General features: G+C 49.3%; 2 protein-coding genes across 4 annotated transcripts in view; one reads left to right on the top strand and one right to left on the bottom strand.

The window, feature by feature from the left end:
• The window catches only part of IRAG1 (inositol 1,4,5-triphosphate receptor associated 1), a gene marked incomplete at its 5' end in the record, with an annotated part of 117,330 nt that overhangs the window by 49,471 nt on the left and 46,723 nt on the right, over positions 1–21,136 (top strand). The window contains 8 exons of one of the 3 annotated variants that reach the window (XM_082660482.1): positions 7,653–7,753; positions 9,225–9,295; positions 10,991–11,164; positions 12,231–12,308; positions 13,050–13,102; positions 13,310–13,354; positions 14,631–15,248; positions 17,434–17,512. In XM_082660482.1, coding sequence (XP_082516608.1) covers positions 7,653–7,753; positions 9,225–9,295; positions 10,991–11,164; positions 12,231–12,308; positions 13,050–13,102; positions 13,310–13,354; positions 14,631–15,248; positions 17,434–17,512 — 1,219 coding nt within the window. Of the gene's footprint in view, positions 1–7,652; positions 7,754–9,224; positions 9,296–10,990; positions 11,165–12,230; positions 12,309–13,049; positions 13,103–13,306; positions 13,355–14,630; positions 15,249–17,433; positions 17,513–21,136 lie in introns of all 3 variants that reach the window. The other 2 variants (XM_082660481.1, XM_082660483.1) reach the window with 2 other exon arrangements.
• LOC309826014 (ras-related protein Rap-1b-like) lies at positions 19,251–20,200 on the bottom strand. The gene is made up of 2 exons (XM_082659950.1): positions 20,020–20,200; positions 19,251–19,894 (listed from the first exon to the last, which is right to left on the bottom strand). The coding sequence occupies exons 1-2, from the start codon at positions 20,077–20,079 to the stop codon at positions 19,526–19,528; spliced, it is 429 nt and encodes a 142-aa protein (XP_082516076.1). The 5' UTR covers positions 20,080–20,200; the 3' UTR covers positions 19,251–19,525.

Here is a 21,136-nt window from a genome sequence, read left to right as displayed (position 1 = left end):
GGAGGGCTTCCTGGAGGAAGGGGCTCGTGAGGGAGGGTGCAGCTGGGAAGAATAAGAGAGGCATGTCAGAGGCCTGCAGAACACCAGGAACCAGGGGAAGTGAGACCCAAGACCTGGAGACGACTTGTAAGGGCAGTGTGTGTAACAGGAAGGCCAACAGGCCTGGTGTTGGTCTCTTCCCCTATTTACCAGCTGTGCAGCCCTGGACATAATATGTCTGTTTTTTTGTTGGTAAAGTGGGGATTGAAGTGGGAAAAGAGGGGAGAGAAAAGAAATGTATTAATTCCCTAATTCCATGCTCAGGGCTTTTGCTTTCATCTTCTCACTTCCTCTGCACAATTCTGTGAGGTCAGGAGGTATTATCACCCCAAGCTGTTCATGGGTGCCCTGAGGTTCATTCCCAGAGTTGCTAGGAGGATTATGAGAAAACACACGGGAAGTGTCTGGGACAGAGCCCCACATGCAGTAGGTCTGAGTAAATGTCACTTCCTTCTATCCATGTTTGTGTCTTTGCCTCTGCTATATGTAAAAGGCATCTCTACTTTGTCTGAGATGCAGATGGTGAGAGAGGGAGTGGAGCCAGGTGAAGGTGGCCTTGGAGGTGGGCTTCCCTGGGTCATTGATTACTTGGGCTTATGTGGCCAGATGCCCCAGGGGAAGATGCTCTGTGACTCTGTGACCAGAAGGGTGAGGCCCTCCTAATTTAACTCCAAAAGGTTGTTCAGACACAAAACACAGAACAACAATCTCCTCAAAACCAAATTCCAAAGTCATTAATTTAGCCCCAAAGTTACCAATAACAGAATATAACATCTGACACTCATTGAGCATTTACTAGCTGCCAGGTACCCTTCCGCGAGCTTTCCATCTGGAGCTGCCAGATTTAGCAAATGAAAATACAGTTATGTCCATGCACTATTTGGGATATACTTATACTAGAAAAATTATTTATTGTTTATTTGAAGCTCAGATATAACTGGATATCCTGTATTTTGTCTGGCAATCCTGTTTCTACACCAATCTGTGGAATTCTTGTAACTACCCTGTGAGATAGTCATTTTACAGATGAGGTAACTGAGGCACAGAGAGGTGAGGTCACTTGCCCAAGGTCACACAGCTAATGCGAAAAGCTGTATGATGAATTAGTGTGGCTCCGGAGCCTGACGCCCTTGAAGTCCGGAAGCCAGGAACTTGCCTGGCGAACTCTGTTTGAACCCGCTGACCCACAAGCTTCCTTGAGGTCCTGCCTTCTGTTTCAGCGGTTCAGAGTGGGAGCAGGGATGGGTATTTACACTGCATTGAAACCTGGCAGAGTTCACCCAGAGGGCCGCTGGAATCTTCCCACACTCTCCTGATTACTCTCTCTCTAGTACCTGCGAAAGTGAAACCCAGCCAGCACAAGACTGAATGTTCCCCACAAAATCAGTTTTGCAGAACATTAGAAGTTGCCCAGAGCTTTCTGTGAGCTGATTAGGGAGAGAACAATTTGATTTTATTACCATGTAGTTTGCACACATTGGAAGGAGAGAGTGAGGATATTCCAGGACATTCCATCAGTGTATTAGAGGATTTCTCCCTGATTGCTTTGTGTCTCCTGATTTTTAAGCAGCTTCAGACTGCGTGCGTCCATGGTTACATGCTTGGCGCTTGCCACCATGGCTTGTGTCTGCCTTTCTGTGTGGGGACCTCTGCTCCTGACCTTCCTCTCACTGAGGGTGCCTGCAGCCCCATGCGTGACAGTCACCTCAGGAGAGCTTTGCTGCAAGTGACCTTTCACCAGGAGGCAGAGAAAACTCCTACCAGAAAGCAGCTCCTCCAGTGCCTTGCAGACCATTACCTCACAGTGTCAGCATTAAGGGCATCAGGCCTGGGCGCCACCTGGGATGGGGTAGGGGTGAGGAGGAGGGTACTTCCACCCCACTCCCCATCACACTGTGCTAACTGGGATGCCTTTCAGAGGCTGCCTAGTTCACCTTTGCCTCCAGGCCCTAGCATAGACCACAGCAAGCGCTAGGCATTCAAGAAACGTTCGCTGTATGAATGGACAGAACAAAGCATAGTAATGTGCAAATGTTACAGGCTGGCCCCCTCTCTTAGACTCTAAGACTTTTGAAAACCTTTGTGTCAATCATAAAAAGCAAGGGTAAGACAATGTGCACGAGAAAGAATTTAATGAAGCTGGAGGAATAAGCCGAGGGGGGAGGGAGGGAAGAAGGTGGGGAGGGAAGGAGAGAGGGAGAGAGGGAGGAAGAAAGAGAGAGAGAGGAGACTGGGGCCGCGGGTAAGCAAGTGAAGAGTCAAAGGGGAGAGGAGAGGGGAGGGTGGGAGTTAAGGTTTGTTCTCCTTAGAGGTGAGAATGAAGAGTGGACTTCTCTCTCTCTCTCTCTTTTTTTAAAAATAATTTTTATTGGAGTATAGTTGACTTACAATGTTGTGTTAGTTTCTGGTGTACAGCAAAGTGAGTCAGTTGTACATATACATATATCCACTCTTTTTTAGATTCTTTTCCCATATAGGCCATTACAGAGTACTGAGTAGAGTTCCCTGTGCTATAGAGTAGGTCCTTATTCGTTAACTTTTATATTTAGTAGTGTATATATATCAATCCCAATCTCCCAATTTATCCCAATCTCCCAGTTTATCCCAGAAAACATTTGCTTTTTATCTGCTGAACGATTCTCTAAGGCAGACTCTCTCAGAGACTCGCCCACATGGATCACAGCTTCATTGGCTTTCAGATCAAATAGTTTAACTTCCGGGTCAAACCATGGATGCTAGAAGAAGCATGTATTTTTCTTTATCTGCTAGGGATGTCTGTATTTATCCAATTGTTCCCTCCTTTTTATAGTTTCATCTTCTTATGTCTTATAGTTTATTGTTGGTGACTTCAGATTGCTTTGGGAAATAGGTAGTGTGTCAACAAAAATAAATAAACTGCATTCTACTTACTTAGCAGCTGGAACATATGAGACTCTTGGAAATGGGTATATGGTATAACCCGAGCACCACCACCACCATTTTATTTCTAGAATACAACATGCAGAAATTAATGTTTGGCTCCTTCTGCCCCCTTATGTAGACCTAGCCCATCATCACCAGTGCATGCTGGGAATTTGTAAAAGCCCCTCCAAGGGATGTCAGAAACCATATGATAGAACAAATGGGAAAATGATATTTTAGCCAAAGTGCATTTCTTCTTGTTTACCAGAGGATTCATACAAGAAAAAAATTCTCTAAATGTGATGAACATGGAAAAGGTGATTTTCAGAGGCCAAATTTTCACTGTAGAAATAAATTCCACCCAGGGAAGGAACCTCACACATACTATAGGCATAGTCAGTGTTTTGACTGGCATTGCCATGGTAACAGTCACCCATGAGGCCATATGGAAAGTAGTTCCGTCAGGATGTTGTGGAAGTTACACGGCCACGAATAACTTCTAGAGATCTATTGTACAGCAGAGCGCCCAGAATTAACGCTACTGTATTGTATACCCAAATATTTGCTACAAGGGTAGATCTTATAAGTGTTCTTATCCTCAGGCAGGAGGAAATTTTGGAAGTGATGGATAGGGATTGTGGTGAGGGTTTCACAGTATATACTTATCTCTAAACTCATCAAGTTGTGCACATGAAATATGTCAATCACACCTTAATAAAGTGGTTTGAATAAAAAAAGATGACGTGGGTGGAGGAGGCTTTAAGCACAAACCTCCTGCGCTCCAGAAAACCAAGACAGGCTAAGAATCATGGGTCACAGGAGCAGTAACTCAGATGCTTTTGGGGCCAGGCAGGGAGTGTGAATGACTGAAACAAGCCAGCGTGAGCTGACTCCAACCAAGGGTTACTCGGCAGAACTGTGGAACCAAGATGGCTTGATCTCCTGGTTTTTTAGGAAAAGCAGGAAATCCAGACTTTTATGGGAATTCTTCTAATTATGAAATGTTGGTAACTAATATAAAAACTTGTAAATGCTACTCACAGCAAACAGGCTCCCAGGTCTCCAATTTGTACCTCTGAGCTCAGAGGATAGGATTCAGAGGGTGCTAATTCTCTCACTGAGATCCAAGAGGCCATGTTAGCAAGAAACCCTTTTAGTGAGGTGAACAGAAGCCTCTGGGAAAACTTCAGCCCTTTCTGCTCCCCAGAGAATCTACCCAGGAGAAACACCTTCCCCCTGCACCACATTCCTTCCACTTCACTGGCTCTCCCATTTAGCTTGGCACCGCCTGGGCCCTGCCTGCCCCAGCTCCATCATCACCTGCCATTTTGACACTCTGCTTCCCCTTCCTGACCTCAGCAGCTCCCATGGGTGCTGTTCCACTGTGTGTCCTCAGGCCCCACACCATGACCCAAGATCCTCTGCTTCCCTCCTGGCCCCTTGGAAGGCGCCAGCCCCTCTGCTGCTTGCTAGTCTCCCACCAGTGAAGCCTGGTGGACAAAAGGTGGGGAGAACTGAGTGGAGCTGCTGTTCATTTGAGTGATAACCATGATTAATGGGTATTTGTAGATCAGGTGACAGTTATAAAAGGGCATACACATTCATCACTTCATTTTATTCACACAAACATCTTCTGAGACCGCAGACCATTGACTACTTTAGAGTGATGGGAACTGAGGGACAGTGCAACAAGAGGACGAAGCAGGTGACTAGCTCATCACCAGCCCATCAGGGTGAAACTATCCACAGAAGGAGTTGTTGCTTTTGGGGAACCTTCCTGAGTGTCTCTTCCAGGAGGAGTCTTTGACAGAAAGATGTATATCTGCGTTCTTGGAGGGACTGGAGCTCTGGGGTCATGAGGACAGGTTGGCCAGTCCTGGCTTCAGCCACAAGCATCATGCTGACTCCCTGTCGCTCTACCTTCTCCAACCGTGCATATCCAATTGGAGAGTGACACGGCTCCAGTTTACTAGGGAGCTCCTCAAAATTCCTATGGGGCAGAATGGTGCTTCAGTAACAGGGCCTCCTCCAGCAACTCAACCAGTGGGAATCACGGGGATCCATGGACGGATCTGCTGTCAACATTTCTGTTTTCTCTTTGGGCAGTCAAGTTATTCCCAGGCCTAATCCTCAGTGTTCCCCATCTCCAAAACCACAAAGACCAAACTCACTGGAGTAGCAACCAAGGTCTTTCAAAAGCTGGCTCAACCTCTTATTCTGGTTTCATATTTTGCCCCAAAATTAGTTTCTTGGACCTCATTATAACATGTCAAGCAATTCTCTGAAGCATTTTCAGGAACTGAGGACAAGAGACCAAATATTATAACAAAAGATGTTTCCCCAAGCTTTTATCACTCAGGAAGTTCCAAGTGTTTGGGGAGCTGTAAGCCAGGAACTGTGGATGAAGACCAAATATATATGAGGAATATATTTTTGTCATCTGAATGACCAAATATATACATTTCTTATAAATCACAATATGGCCGCCCCCATCCCTGGGCCCTCCTATTTCACATACTCTATAGTCTATGCTCTAGCTATATTGTGAATCCCTAATGCCCAGTTATGCCTTTTACTTATGCTGTTCCCTTTGCCCAAAAACCTCTCCCCTAATATCTTTGTCTTGCAAGCTCCTATTCATCCCTCAAGACCTAGCTCAAATGTCCCCTCCTCTTGAGAGTCTTCTCCAGCTCCCCTCCTGAGAGAGTTTTCTTTCCTTTTCTTTGAGCTTTCACAGAATGTGCTTCATTCCTTATCATTTCACAGAATGTGCTTCATTCCTTATACTTATTATAAGTATTAATTACTTCTCTGTATCCCTTGCTTGGCTGTGAGCTCTTGAGGGTCTTTGTATCTCAAACTGCCCCTGGCACATGATGGATAACTAAACTGTGTTTGTCGAATGAGAGAGAGAAAGGTAATCTGACAGTAATATTACCATTTATTGAAAACATCAGTCATGTGCCAGGTGCTGTGTCAACATTATTTTTAATCTTCACATCAACCTTGTGAGTTAGATTTTATGATCATGGGGCATAGAGTGGTTAGATAACTTGCCCAAGGACACACAGCTAGCAGATAATGAGCAGAAATTTGAGTGCAGTGTGATTCTTCCAAAAGGCAGTGCTGCTTCCTGTTCCTCCTACCCAGCCAAAGTCCCTGCCCTTCCATGTGCTCGAGGATTCTGAGGGCTTCCCCCTCCTCCCATCACTGCAGCTCCCTCCTGCTGAAAGGTCCTGGAACATAGGGGTCCAGCGTTCCCTGGCTAGACTCAGAGACTCTTCTCCAGCTCACCCGGCCTCATGTTTGAGGCCAAGGGAGGGAAGAGATGCAAATGACAATGGGAAGAGCTGGTTTCATTAGAAGTTGTGGGATTTGAGAAGTCCACATGGTACTGTACAGCACCCACTTGACAACAAAGAATGATGTGAAAAGGAGAGAGAACCTCCTCCTCATCTCGCAAGGAACCAACACCTGCATACCAAGGGCTCAAGAACACAACTCAGCCTGGCTCTGCGAGGGCAGCCCCCAGGCCATGGCTTCAGTGGGGCCAGTAGAGGTAAGAGCACTTAATGCCCAGGGACTCCAGAAGGACACGACCTCCAGAGACAGTGGCCATGGGCACCTGCTGCTCTGAAGATTCAGGAGGCCACACCAATAGTGCAGGTGGTGTGACATGCTCGGGAGCCCAGGGAGACAGGACTTTGGCAGGGAGAGTAGGGCATTCACAGAGGGCCCGGGCTGTACCCATCAGTAAGGGGGCAGGGCAGAGGAGAAGGCAAATGATGAAGGGTCCTCTGGAGGAGTCAGGACCTCTGGAGAGTCTCCCAGACATAGCTGGGAATAATTCTGAGATGGAAATACCGCAATAGCACGTGGCAGAAGAACCAGAGAGATACTGTGTGTTACTGTTAACTGGTCCTATTTTTACCCCCAGTACACTTAGGTGTAGGAAAACACAGGTTGATATGCATCTTCATGGATCTTATTGTATATCCTATACAGTATTGCTTTTATTTCATTCACTCATTTACTCACTCAGCAAGTATTTTTTCTACTCCAGATAGGGTTTTACAACTCACACAGCCATTAGCAGCATAACGGTATACCAATTTCACTACAACTTCTCCAACCTGGGATGTAATAACTCTTTCATTTTGATGGTTAGTAGTTTTGTTCTATTTTGTTTAGTGGTTGCAAACTATCTCAAAAATCTAAGGATTGGCTCCTAACTTTTGTTCTTATTTCAGAAATGTGTATTTATGTAGATAAACATTTTTACAAAGTTACAAAAGTCAAAGCGTGTTCCATTATCCATGGAACAAATCACCTTTATTGAAAGGTCACAATTAGCCAAATGTAGGGCGTCACTGAGTATTGGGAATGTGTGGTGTCACTGCCTTTTCTGCTGGCCTCCATCCTTCCCCAACCAGGCTGGTTGCAGCCTGAGGACCCTGCACCATTCTTTTTCTACATTGTTAGTGAGAATTAACCAGGGATGGCTTAGAAGTTCCCTAATCTTAGTGCATGAAAATAGACCAAGTTAAGCTCGGTAAATGAAGGAGAAACTGCCTTTTTTTCCCCCCCCTGAATAATCCAAATAAACAGCATTTGACCCTTGTCAAGAAGTCTCTGAGTGTCATGATACTTGAATAAGGGCTCCAGCTCCTGGGAGCTTAACTCCATCTGTGTTTTTTGTTCTAAACAACCAGGGCCCTCCCACCGCAGGAATATCTTGCAGTCCACCCACCATCATCCTGACTGGGGATGCCAGTTCACCGGAAGAAGAAACTGACAAAAACCTGGTCAACAGGTAACCTCCTATTTGCCTAATCTGTGCTGTAAAGAGCAGTATTTCCTAGCATGTGAGGATTAGACAGCTCTATTTTTTACAAATCTTTTCTTCGTTCTTGATCATTTTATTGATGAAATACAATCAAGCAGTTTTTCAAAATGGGAGAGAGAGCTTGGGATTTTTCCATTATCTTTCCCCACAAATTATTTCTTCTCTCCTAGATTTGGCTCTTTGCACCTTGTTAACCTTTAAGAAAAGCACAGCTCATAGCAGGGGAGTTTTCTACAGTAACTGCTCAGATATTTTCAAACAGACCTAAAAGATGTGAATTTTTTACTAGAATCCTGCTTCTGGCCAAAGTGGGTCCTGTGTGGAAGATGATCTCTTGGAAGGGACACTGGCTCACATGCACAGGGATGTCCCTGCCTAGGTTTTACACAGCACTAGCCCATGCATTGGTCTAGCTGGAATGAGATTTTCTAAGTTTAATTTCCAAAAAGTTACAAAGATAATTCTAATACAGATATATAGTGAGCATGTGTCAAAGATTTACTTAACTCATTAACGAGGGGACCATCAGGATAACAAAGCCAGCTCAAAGGAGGATACGAGAAATGGATGTACGTAGTATAATCAGTGAGGAGGAAAAGAAAGCTGGAATAAGACTGCTAAGTTAGAGACTTCCCTGGTGGTGCAGTGGTTCAGAATCTGCCTGCCAATGCAGGGGACACGGGTTCAATCCCTGGTCCGGGAAGATCCCACATGCTGTGGCTCAAGTAAGCCCGTGAGCCACAACTACTGAGCCCTCGTGCCACAACTACTGAAGCCTGTGCACCTAAAGCCCGTGCTCTGCAACAAGAGAAGCCACCGCAATGAGAAGCCCGCGCAAGGCAATGGAGAGTAGCCCCCGCTTGCTGTAACTAGAGAAAGCCTGTGCGCAGCGATGAAGACCCAACGCAGCCCCCCAAAATAAATAAATAAATACATCTTTAAAAAGAGAAAAAAAAGATTGCTAAGTTAGATACAAGATAGGTTAATGTTTCACAGGGCAATGAAACCTTATTTTTATCTTTTCTCCCCAACAGAAATCATCTGCATCTCTACCAGGCAATTATTCACAGTTTATGAGTTTTCTGCAAGTTAGATATTCACTCAGAGTCTGAGCCCTAATAAATACTAAATCGTCAAAGTTACAAAGGGCAGTGGTTCGAAAACTTTGGAGAGCATCAGGATCACCTGGGTTTGGGGCCGGGGCTTGTTCGGTCACAGATGGTTGGGCCCCATCCCCAGAGTTTCTGATCCTGTCGGTGGGTGAAGCCTGAGAACTTGCATTTCTAACAAATTCCCATATTTTTTCGCCCTTGAAAAAATAACAAGCTTGTAAGATGATGCTCTAGGATGACTCTGAAAGATTATGCAAGCATCTGGTCTCCTATTTACCAGCTGTGGACAAATTTTCCTAACAAGATGACTCTGTTTGGTCTTTCAGAGCTCACAGTCCCCACAGGAGGCTTTCTCACCGACACCTGAAGGTTTCCACTGCTCCCCTGACTTCTGTGGGTAAGGGCTAGACCGATTTGTCTTATTTCTGCCACCGGAGATAGGGGTCCAACTGAAGGTGTGTTTGAGTAGGAAGAAGACTGAGGTCTGGCAGCTTGGCCGGGCTTGGCCCCTTCCCCTCTTCTTCTTCTCAGATTAGTAGTCCAGAGGGGATAGTATCTGAGTTGTGCCTTAGAGAGTCGGACAGATAGACAAGAGGGAGGAAACGTCATTTGGGTGGAGGAAGCAATTGTGTTGCTGGGCAGGAGCCATAACAGAGCAATTGCCTGCTTGGCTGTGTGTCAGGACTCTTTCAAATGACAGAAACTCAATTAAACTAGCTTATGCCAAAACACATAAAAATAAATAAAAGCCAGGGTCTGTGTGTTCAGGGAGCGCTGAGCCCAGATGCTCATGTTGGGTCATTAGCAATCATCCCATCCCATCTCCCAAGTTTCCTCTCTTGCGTGTTGGCTTCCTTCTGGGCAAATGGCTACCAGCAACTTATATCCCTTCAGTGGAAAGAGAGCTCCTCTTCCCCATATACCCACCACCATTCTCAGAGTTGCCTCTCACTGGCCTCCATGGCCATCCCTGAACCAGTCACCGAGGGGGATTGAGCTCATTGGCTGGCTGAGGATGGTACGTGGTCCCCTTACTGGCACTTGGGCTGAGATGGGCAGTATTGTTTAGCTCCTTCCTAACATGACTGAGACTCAGACGAGTTTCACCCAGTGCAAACCGGGGAGCTATGACCAGAAGGAGGAGGAACGGAGGCTGGAGAGGCACAACGGGAGCCATTCACTACCAAGGGGCTGGAGGAGAGGAGTATGTGGGATCAGGGAAAGTGGCTGGGCGCAGTTTGGCATCTGGACGTCACACGGGGGACCAGGAGGAATCCTGATGAGCTGAGGCAGGAGAATCGCATGGTCAGATATGGCCCTTAGGAAGGTCACTGTGATAGGCAGTGGAGGATGGGACGGAGCAGATAGCCTGGAGGTGGAGGGCCTATGAGGTGGCTGATGTAATTGTGCATAAGTTACAGCTGATGAGCAACAGTGGCGATGAGGCACAGGTTCCAGAGATACTTACTTGATGCTGAGTTGGTTGGACCTGGGGGCAGCTGAGGAGGAGGGAAGAGTGTGGAGTGACTCCTACGTTTCCGAGCAGCTGGGTGAGAGGTGGTGTCACTCACCCAGGGAATGCGTCCTGGAGAAGGGGCAGTTATGGAGAAGGATGGGGGTAAACAATGTGAGTAGAGGGAAAAAGGAGGGAAGGTGGCCATGGGGTTGTGTCTTTGGCCCATGATCTTTGGAGTGCTTCCTTTATCCACATATGTTAAGCTCACTATCTTGTTAAAGAAAGAGAGACCGAAGGAAGAACACTAGGGGAGCAGGTAGAACAGGTGGGTCTCCTGGTGGCCTTCCCTCATGGCAGAGTGGAGGACAGTACTGGGAACCTAGGTGGCTTCACGGCCATTTGTGACAGAGGACCTGCCACATCCACCAGCTACAAGCTGGAGGGGTCAGGCCTGCTGGGGGAGCCCTGGCTGTCCCCACGCAGCCCTCTCCAGGACCCGGCAATGGGCTGAGATTTGGCTGGCCAAGTCCCCTCTGGGCAGTGTCCCTGGGCTGAGGGGTAGGGACTGGGGGCAGGGCTGAGGTTGGGGACCAAGGATTCCGTGGCTCTCACGCCGTGCTCACCCCTCCTCTGCAGACCCTACGGGGCACATCATTGACCTGGTAAACGGCCAGCTGCCGGACATCAGCATCTCAGAGGAGGACAAGAAGAAAAACCTGGCGCTGCTGGAGGAAGCCAAGTCGGTGAGTGAGCGGTTCCTGACCCGCCGCGGGAGGAAGTCCAGGAGCAGCCCCGGCGACTGCCCGTCAGGTAGGACGACAGGAGGCCGCCCTGAGCCCCTCCGACGGGGGCGGGCGTTGCGGAGGGCCCAGCCCCAGATGCAGCAGGAGCCCTGCTTCCCAGGGGTGGCTCTCGACGCGCCTGCCCCCAGGCCTCTTGGGCCCGGGAGGACTGAGGCTCGTGGAGAGGATCCTGTGGGGAGAGGGCATCGCACTCCGTAGCAGAAGCTCTGAAATACTGACCCAACTCTAGCCCAGAAAACTCTGCTTTCCATTTTTTGGGGTCTATGTGTGACCATTTTGTCTTCCTGCTTTGCCAAGAATTGCTAGCCCATATGACACCCATGAACTTGACCTGGGCTCCCCAGTCCCTGAACCCTGCCTGGAGAGAAACCCACTGTGTGATGCCCGAGTGCGCAGACTCCCGGGCCACCCTGCAGGGCTGGGGTCTGTGTGGTCTCCCACCATCCCCAGGAGGCCCTGCTCTGTGGGCACCTCCTCTGCAAAGGTCAGGAGAGGCTGGCCCTGGGCTTCCTCTCCCTGACCTCCAGCTGTGCCCCGGGAAGGATCCTAGGGAAGGGAAGTGTGGTCTTTGGTGTCTCTCTGGAATTTCTGGATTAGAAGAAAGGTTTTCTGAAATTCTCCTGCTATCCCTTTGGCTAAAGTCACTCTTTTTCTTGAGGAAAAAATTGGGGGCAGCTAAACAAGTCTGAATGTACTTAGGAGGGAAGGGGCACATTTGAAATCAGAGCCATCCTGGCAAGTCTAGGAGGTATAGCCTTTGGAGCTGTACCTGCCAAGCAATGCCAGGTCCTCTGTTTCTAGAAGGTGCTTTGGGGTGAGGCCAGGCAGACTTGAGGAGTGTGACCCCAATCACCCTCCCTCTCCCCCAAATGACCCCAGCGCCCCCTCTGTTGGGCTGGCAGCAGGGAGGCATTGGGCTGTGGTAGGAGCCTCATATGGAGTCCAGAATCAGCCCCTGAACCTGACGAGGCAGACCCAGTCCCCAGAGGCGAGAAATACCTGAAAGGATGTCTTTGTTAGGCTGAAGTCCTGAACCTTCACGAATGCTGGCCAATTTGTGTCTGTCTCCACAGCTGTTTCCCCAAACCTCAGCCCCGGAACTTCTCCTGGGTCCTCTCAGAGCAACTCCCTCACCGTCCCCAAGCGGCCTGGTGAGGTCCACCTCCCCCCCGAACCCCACGGCATTGCCCACTCTGGCTCCCCACCTTGGGTGGTGGCTCAGTCCCTCCCCTGGGCCCCAGGACTCCTGTCCTGCAGCCTTCCCAGTCAGGATGCCCGTTTGGTCCCCTCCCCAGGGGCCTGGCTGAGCTGCCTCAGAGGAGGAAGATGTGCTTTCTTTGGGGTTTCAAGCTAGCGTGGGGAGGTAGGCCTAGCCCAGGATGAGGATGGAGGGAAGGGGGCTATGGCCGGGGCCCTCTGCCCAGAGAGGACCTGGAGAGAGGTCACCTCAGAGCTTATTTGCAAAGGCCTCTATTTGGGCCACTCTGTGTTTTGACTGCTTCCCTTTCATTAGGCTGCGTTCAGGGCCACACCCTCAGCTCAGCCAGGGTAGGGCTGGGGTGCCAGGGAGAGCAGCCTACCCTTGTCAGAGCTGCGGGGCAAGCTCAGGCTCGGGCCAGGCAGCCCGGGTTCAGATCCCAGCGCTGACACTCCGGCTGTGTGGCCTTGATTTCCCCCTGCCCTGGCCTCATGTGGTTTCTGTGATGATTAGATGGGGACTCCCCACAGAGCCTGGCATTGTGAGAGGTACTCAACAGGCATGGGCATTACTGGCTCCTGGGCCCGAGGGACCCAAGGGAGGACACTCTGGGGAGGTAGATGCGTTTTTGCTAAAGGGACAGCTGAGGGTCTGGGGTGCTGGACATCACTTGCCAGTGTCTGGACCATTTTAGGTTTGGATGCGTGCAGTGGCCCAGGGTCCCCTCTGCCCGGAGCACCACCACAGGTAACGGGGCACCGTTTGGGGTTTCTATGTCAACTAGTCTCTCCTCTAACCCCGTAACACCTGAGAGGCCCTCCATGACCCGCTGGAGGCGAGGGTGCTGGGTGGGGGAGACATCGGCACCACTGTAGGGGTCTCCTTGAGGGTGTTTCAAGAGGAGACTCGGCCTCTTCACGTTGCTGACTGACTCGTGTTTACTTTCTCCAGCAGAAGGGGGATGAGGCCGAAGTCTCTTCACCTCCCCTTGGCGAGCCTGTGAGTTTGAGGTCTGCCCAGTTTGGATGATTTGAGTGTGGGAGACACGGTGTCCCAGAAGCCTAGGCTGGCCCTGGGCAGCCTGCCAGTGGGTGTGCGTGAGTGGAAGGTCAAGGCTGAGGAAGCTAGAAGGTTCCTCTGCCCTACGGTGACTGGAAGCCTGAGGTGGAGGGGGTGAGGCTGCGGGATTCAGTGGGGATGACCTCCATGGTGGTCCTGCCCATAGTCCTACATTCCCAGTCAGGCTGCTGCCAGAGGCCGGGGGGACCACTGGGCCCAGCAACAGCCAGGGAAGACTGCTGCCCCCGTCAGCTCTAGTGAAAATTGCAGGAAAGCTCCAGCCCCTAGCTGGGACTCTACCTGGGGGCAGCCTGGAAAACCTCATCTCTGCTGACGAGCAAACGAAGAGCCCCACACCTGCTTAGAACCACCTGCTCAAGGTGGTGTCAGGGCAGCATAGAATATAATCTCATCTAGAACTGGGTCTGGGATAGAGTCCTCTGGTAGAGTTTCAGCACACACACAAGACAGCCACACAAATACCCAGACAGACACACGAACCTGCACCTCACAAAGCAGCTTTCCCTTGGGAAATGAAAGAAGAGCACAGAATCTTGGAACTTCTGAACAGCAAGCTATCAGCTTTGCAAGAACCCCCTTATTCAGTGATCTGTAACCTCTTTTGGATCATAGAACGCTCTGAGACATTGTTGAAAGCTATGGACTCTCTTCCCAGAAAAGTACATACAACACACAAACACACATATACATTTGTATATAATTTCAGGGAGTTCACAGACCTGATGGGAAATCTGAATCCCTAAGAGTTAAGGGCCTTGCCAGGCAGAGCCAGGACTGGAGTCTGGGGCAGCAGAGTCAAAGCCAAAACCTGTGGCTGCACTCCATTCCACTGTCCTCTGCAGCGCCTAGCCCTTGGGAAGTTCTTGGCAGGTTTTGAATGGCAGGTCCCCTTATCCTGTCTGTTTTACAAACCTCAGGCTTGTTTGTAGGTCCCCTTTGCCGGCTCAGATGTGACTGAGAAGTCCTCCCTTTCTACCTAGCCCATACCTCTCCAACACCTCCCCACCCCTACACACACACACACACACACACACACACACGTACACACATACACGTGTGCGCACGTGCGCACGCACACACACGTGCGGGTCCCTTAGCAGGGTCCATGGGGTTAGAGACCCCACAGCAGAGGTGAATCCACCCTTCTCCCCTCCAACCTGCCCCCGGGGTCCCAGCTCTACCTTGTCTCTTTCAGAATGTCCTCAAAGGGCTAGCTGACCGCAAGCAGAATGACCAGAGGAAAGTGTCTCAGGGCAGGCTGACTCCTCGCTCTCCCACAGTTGAGAAGTCCAAAGAAATTGCAATAGAACAAAAGGAAAACTTTGATCCCCTCCATCGCCCAGAGGCCATACCCAAGGGCCCAGCTTCTGGCACAGGCAGTGGTGGGAAAATGGCCCTGAACAGCCCCCAGCCTGGCCCTGTTGAGAGCGAGCTAGGGAAGCCGCTTCTGAAGACAGCCAAGGAGGGCAACCCTCTGCCCAGAAGCCCAACCCAGGGCTCTGGAGGGGCGGCTCCCCAGTCCCCCCAGGGGAAAAGTACAGTCGGAGAGCCCACAGGGTCCAAGGTTGGCTCCAAAGCTGAGCTGTGGCCCCCTGTGTCCCGGCCGCCCCTGCTGCGGGATGTCTCCTGGGACAGCAGTCCCGAAGAACCCGGCCCCCGGCTTCAGAAAGTGCTTGCCAAGGTGCCGCTGGCAGAGGAAGAGAAGCGTCTGTCAGGCAAAGCTGGCAGCAAGCTGGCCAAGGCTCCTGGACTTAAAGACTTTCAGATACAAGTGCAGCCAGTGCGGATGCAGAAACTGACCAAACTCCGTGAGGTGGGTTCCTGGGGTCCTGCTGGGCAGGGTGTGCGTCCAGGTCCCCAACCTGGGCTGAGGGCCTCTGGGCCGGGCTGACCTGGGCCTGGGGTGGGGCAGCTGTGGCCCAGACGTGGGCCTTGTGGAACCCTGAACCTCCCCACCCCAAAAACCAGCCCACTGGGCAGCATGTCCTTCATAAATATCACCTTTCGTGCCTCTACCCTGCTCACTCGGGTGAGGTCAGCTGGTGTAGAGCTGCCACATTTCAAGGGGAAGGTGGGTATATGGAAGGACACATGGGCCCTGAGTCCTGGGCTGTGTTTTCCTCTCTAACTGGAGCTGGTGGCTCACGAACAAGAAGCCTTTGATGGAGCACCTTGTCATGCCTAGGATAGGGCAAGGATGGAATGGCTTTTCCCTCTGTCTTGCCCCCCAAGCTTTCCTTCCTGATACCTGTTAACAAAGGGCCTCAAACCCATCCAAACATGGCCGTGAGGGGCTGCTCCCCCTGTGGTGAATTTCTTCTAACACCCCTGATGTCCCTAACTGTCATTGGCCATCAAACCAGGCACAGCTGTCTCTCATGGGGCTACTGCCCTATTCATGGAATGACTGGGGGTCATCCAGAGATGCAGGGGGAGAGAGCCCAGGGTGTGAGGAAGAGAAGAGTTTAACAGGACAAAGAAATCCTTACCCAAGCTCCACTTCCCCAGAGGGCCAACCCAGGCCACAGGCCAAGGCAGCCGGGACTCCACGGGGTGAGGCCTGGCGCCCGCACAGCTGGAGTTGGACGAGGCCCTCCTGGCTCCCCTACAGAGGGGCCGTGGGACAGGGAAGGAAATGAGGCACTTGACAGCGGTCAAGAGCAAGTGCGGGGCTGGGGATCTGCACTAGCAGGAACACGTTCCAACCGTGGCCACTGTCTTGCACAGAAGCCTTCTGCGTTGGAGGCTCCAGGGGAGCTGGGGCCTGGCTGCTGAGGTTAAAAACATTATACACGGAAAAGCCCACCCAGCCAGGAAGACCTCACTAACTAGCGGGTCAGCACAGGCCTGCAAGAGCCGCCCCTGGTGGGCCGCAGCCCCAGACCCCTGGGGAAGGTGACGCCAAGGAGGCCAGACAGGCATTTGCCTTCACGTGCCTCTGGGCAGCAGAGGCCAGGCCAGGCAACAGACCACCCCCAGACCCCTGCCAGTTCCCCTCTGCAGCAAAGAAAACCACAGAGAACCTGGAGGCCCCATCCCACTAACCACTGCCCTGCGTCTGACCACACCTCCAGCCCAAGCCAGGGTGCTGAGAGCCGCTTGGTTGTGGGCCTCTGGTTAAGGAAACAGGTCAAGGGCCCTGGTGCATGACTTCCATCTGGGCCAGAGCTCCCTCTGCTGGCCCTTTCCTCTCCTTCACCGGGGAGGAAAACCGTCCAAGTGGCCTTTGCTACCGGGACACTGAAAATCCCCTTAGAAGCACAGGTCACAGGCCCCAGGAGCTCTTTGTGGCATTTCCACTTGGGAGCGCCGGTCTTGGACTTGGAACAGGTGTGAGCCTACCTGTGCCACATACCTGCCGTCAGCATCCCCATCTCTCCTCGGCTCTGCTGGCCGAAGCCCCAGGCAGCAGTGGCTATTGGCCTGCAGCCTTGGGACGGCAATCTGCAGGCCTCATTCGTCTGGAGAGTTTAACAACAACTCAAGAGGTGCTATCACAGGCCACTGAGGAACTGGGGGCAGGAGAGGCTGCAAGTCCTGAGAGTGGGCACTCACTGCCCAGAATAACAAGGCCGGAAGCTCCAGGCAGCTCAGAGCACAGCCATGAGATCACAAACATTGTTTCCATCTTTGGCGGCTCCATACGCACCCAGGGGACCCTCCTATCCCCAGAGCCCTGGGCTCTGCTTCTGTTTGTCCTCCAGCCTTAAGCCACCATGTGGCTGGCAGCTCCCTCTCCCTGAGGCTCACAGGCTTATTTAAAAAGCCAGCCATGCGAAGGACCATTCCTGACCCAAGGAATGGGGCACTGATGGTGGGGTTTCTAGCACCTTTACAGGCTGGGAGAGGAGCGGTCTTCCTGGTGCCCCTCAGATGTCGTGACTGTCCCCGCCCCGGGTGCTGCCCCGTGAGACTGAGGGGTCACAGAGCCATAGAACCGAGGGAAGAGTCCAGCCTGAGGTCACCATCTGAAATGTTGTCTTTCTTTTCCTAAAAAGGAGCACATCCTGCTAAGAAATCAGAACTTAGTGGGGCTCAAGCTTCCAGACCTTAGTGAAGCGGCTGAGCAGGAAAAAGGTAGGTGGGATCGGGGAGATGCTCTCCTCAGGCTGGGGATAGATTCATTTTCTCCAGATCAAAGAAGGTGAACGTGTAAACACTGCACATCCTGTCAGGGCCTTTGTCCATCCCAGTGGCGAGTGTGGGCCAGACGCAGAGCAGGCCCTCAGTAAATATTTGCAAATGGTTGAATAAGTGAATCAGATGGCGTTTCCTGCCCACTCAGAAAACCTCTAAACTTGTCTTCTTCCAACCAGCCCCCCTTCTGGACCCCTCCAGCCCTCCCTGAGCCTTGTTAGCACCTAGTGGGTCTGGAAGGGTGACCCAGGTCTGAACTTCTGATGCTTCCTTTTCCTTGTCCTCTCACACCCAGGAAGCCACCCAGATAGAACAGTTCCTCTTTCTGAGACATCAGAGTCATCTCTTGCTTTCTAATCTGCTGTCACTACAAAGTCCAGACCCCAGCCCTTCCCTCCTGGTGGCTGCAAGGCCCCACCCACCCACTTGCCAGACTCGCCTTCAGAAAGTACAACTTGGGGTCTCTTGCCTCACCTCCACCCCAGCTCCCATCTCCTGACTCACTTCTCCCGATGGCTCACGCTACTCGTGGTCATTCTCAGCATAGAAACCTTCTGCTTAAGGACTGTTCTGTGGCTGTGTCCAGGGTGCCACCAACCATGTTGGAAGCCCCCAGTCTGAAATGTAGTAACTAACACCTACCTATTCAACATTGACAAGAAGATTCCCAGAAGTAAAACATCCAACAATTATTTTTTTTTTGGCAATCCAAATTTATTGAACTACTGATGCTAAGTTATGCAAAATTGCACCACTTTAATTAAGGCTTTTAGTTTACGTTTGGCCACCTCAAAAGGAGTTGTAACATTAGGTTGGTCAATTTAAATACTGTGGCTCCCTGTTGGATAGACACACAGTGTTTACAGCCAAATGTTAGTGCATACAAAGCAACAAGGCATCGTTAAATAAAACAGCAATAGTTACTGCAACTTAGGCCTTGTGACCAATTACAGATGATTAAAATTACTTCCCACATTCACATCCACAGTACTCATCCACCATTTAACATCGCAACCAAAACGTTACACATGTGAAACAATCACTAACAGGCAAAAATACTAAACCTGTATATTTGGTATTGCAAATACACTTATGCATGAGCAAGCAGGGGATTCACAGTGAGAATCTACAGCTGCAGAAGCCTGAAAATGATTTACAAAAATTGTTAAATCATTAAAAGATTGTTTGAAAATATACACTTTTTGTTGTAGACCCCCCCACTGTACACACAACTATAAACATTGTTCCCTATGTAAACAAAAACGGAAACATATAATAAAAGATTTGAAAAGTCTGGACATTTCCTTCCCAACAGATATTAAAGGCAACGTCTTTAAGACATTATACTGAAAGGACTATTATATCTTAAAGACAAGATCACTGTCTCCACAGATTTTTAAAAATTAAAAAACTGTATCGCTGTGTTAAAGCGCTTATTTGTACAATACAATGATAATGACCTTGAATTTATGTTTTAAAAATTACAATAAGCTACAAGTATCAAAGAAGTGAAGTTATCTGGAGTAGTCTATGTAGGAGCTCTTTGGACTCTCTTCTATTATGCTAAAATAATAGTGGTGCTTTTAGGATTTACATTATTGTACTCTCCAATATAAAGTATGGGGCATGTTAAAGTATACAGTACACCATTTTCATACATGTACAACATTGGTGGATGAAAAATGTCTCTTAACAGTAATACTGGATTGTAGCCTCTGGTTTTACCAGCTGCATACTCTAGGACTATTATATAAGTAAAAATCTCTCTTGTGATCCTGGAAAGTGATTAGAATGTGCAAACTGATGTAGTAGCTTTCATCCGCCCCTTAAAGGGTACCACCACAGAAAGTCCGTTTAAGGTGTTGGCAGGTTTAATAAAGTTGGAATGCTGGCACTGTTGAATTGGGCAATAGTTCTTCAGACCTGGCTCAGAGCTACAATGCATTTAGTATATTAAAGCAGCTGACATGACGACTTTTTGTGGGCCTTCCCAGGCACTGGAGTTTTTCTGTTAATTTGCCACACTAGGTCATAAAAGATCTCATTAACATTTATTTTTGATTTTACAGAGGATTCTAAGAATGCACTGTTGTTCCATTGTCTTGCTAAATTTTGACCTTGTTGCTTTCCTACAACTCCTTCATCTTCCAAGTCACACTTATTACCAACCAGAATCATTGGAGCATCATCAGTGTCTTTAACTTGAAGAATCTGTTCTCTCAGATCTTGTAAATCATTAAATATGGACTGTGCTGTGATGGAATAAACTAACGCAAAGCCTTGTCCGTTTTTCACGTACAAATCCCTCATTGCTGTAAATTGTTCCGTTCCTGCAGTATCCAAGATTTCAAACATACACTCTTGTGCATTACTTCAACTTGCTTTCTATAAGAATCTTCTATTGTAGGATCATATTTTTCAACAAAAATTCCTTGAACAAATTGTACAGTCAGAGCAGATTTTCCAGCTCCTCCTGAGCCAAGAACGACTAGCTTATACTCACGCATGGTGCAAACTTGTAAAATCTAGTACTTCTTGCACTGTCACCGGGTCCCCGCAGCCAGCGTCGCCTCGCGCTCCCTTCCGGGTCGCTGCTACCGGCGCTGCCGCTCCGGCTGGCTTACACGCCTGACTCTCCAACAATTTTTTAAAGTACTAATTAAAAAAAATTATTCATCTTTAGATGAAATCTTTGGGAAAATATGATATACTTCTCTACTTTTAATTTCGAACTTGTTTTTAAAGCAGATTTAAAACCCTAGGAAAAGATTTATCTTAAAATTTCACCCGCAACCCCATAAATTCTGAAAAAGCAACAGTTTTTACTCTTTCCAGTATTTACCCTTATTTATAATTTTTTCACAATTGATTTGGTGGTGTAGATGTAACTCCCTGTTTCTACCTTTTTTTTTTTTAAGATTTAATTTTATTTATTTTTGGCTACATTGGGTTTTCGTTTGCTGTGCGTGGGCTTTTTCTAGTTGTGGTGAGCGGGGGCTACTCTTTGTTGCGGTGCACGGGCTTCTCACTGCGGTGGCTGCGGAGCACAGGCTCTGGGCGCGTGGGCTTCAGTAGTTGTGGCTCGCAGGCTCAGTAATTGCGGCGCACAGGCTTAGTTGCTCTGCGATGTGTGGGGTCTTCCCAGTCCAAGAATCGAACCTGTGTCCCTTCCATTGGCAGGCGAATTCTTATCCACTGTGCCACCGGGGAAGTCCCCTGTTTCTACTTTTAAAATACTTATTTCACGACTAATTCCATTATAGTTTGACTTGTCCTCATATTTATCATTTAATGGGTGCATAGTTTCCTTTTTTGTATTGATGTATCTATTGTTGGGTATTTCAGATGTTTACAGTTGTTTTAACTATGATTAACAACACTACTATAAACAACTTTGTACTTGTAGGTTTTTTTTCTTTCTTCCTCTAAGTTACTCTCTCGGGATAAATTCTCAGGCTTGAGAGTCACGGGGTCAAAGTGTAGGAATATTTGTAGGAATATTTGCGTTTACCATATTGCCTCCAATGGGTGATGCTCCCTGTAGACTGAGTGAGGGGTCTTCTC

The sequence above is a fragment of the Grampus griseus genome (assembly GCF_964374135.1).
Source record: "Grampus griseus genome assembly, chromosome: 8".
Classification (NCBI taxonomy): Eukaryota; Metazoa; Chordata; class Mammalia; order Artiodactyla; family Delphinidae; genus Grampus; species Grampus griseus.
The sequence above is the reverse complement of the archived record's forward strand: the minus strand, read 5'-3'. Positions and strand labels throughout refer to the sequence as shown.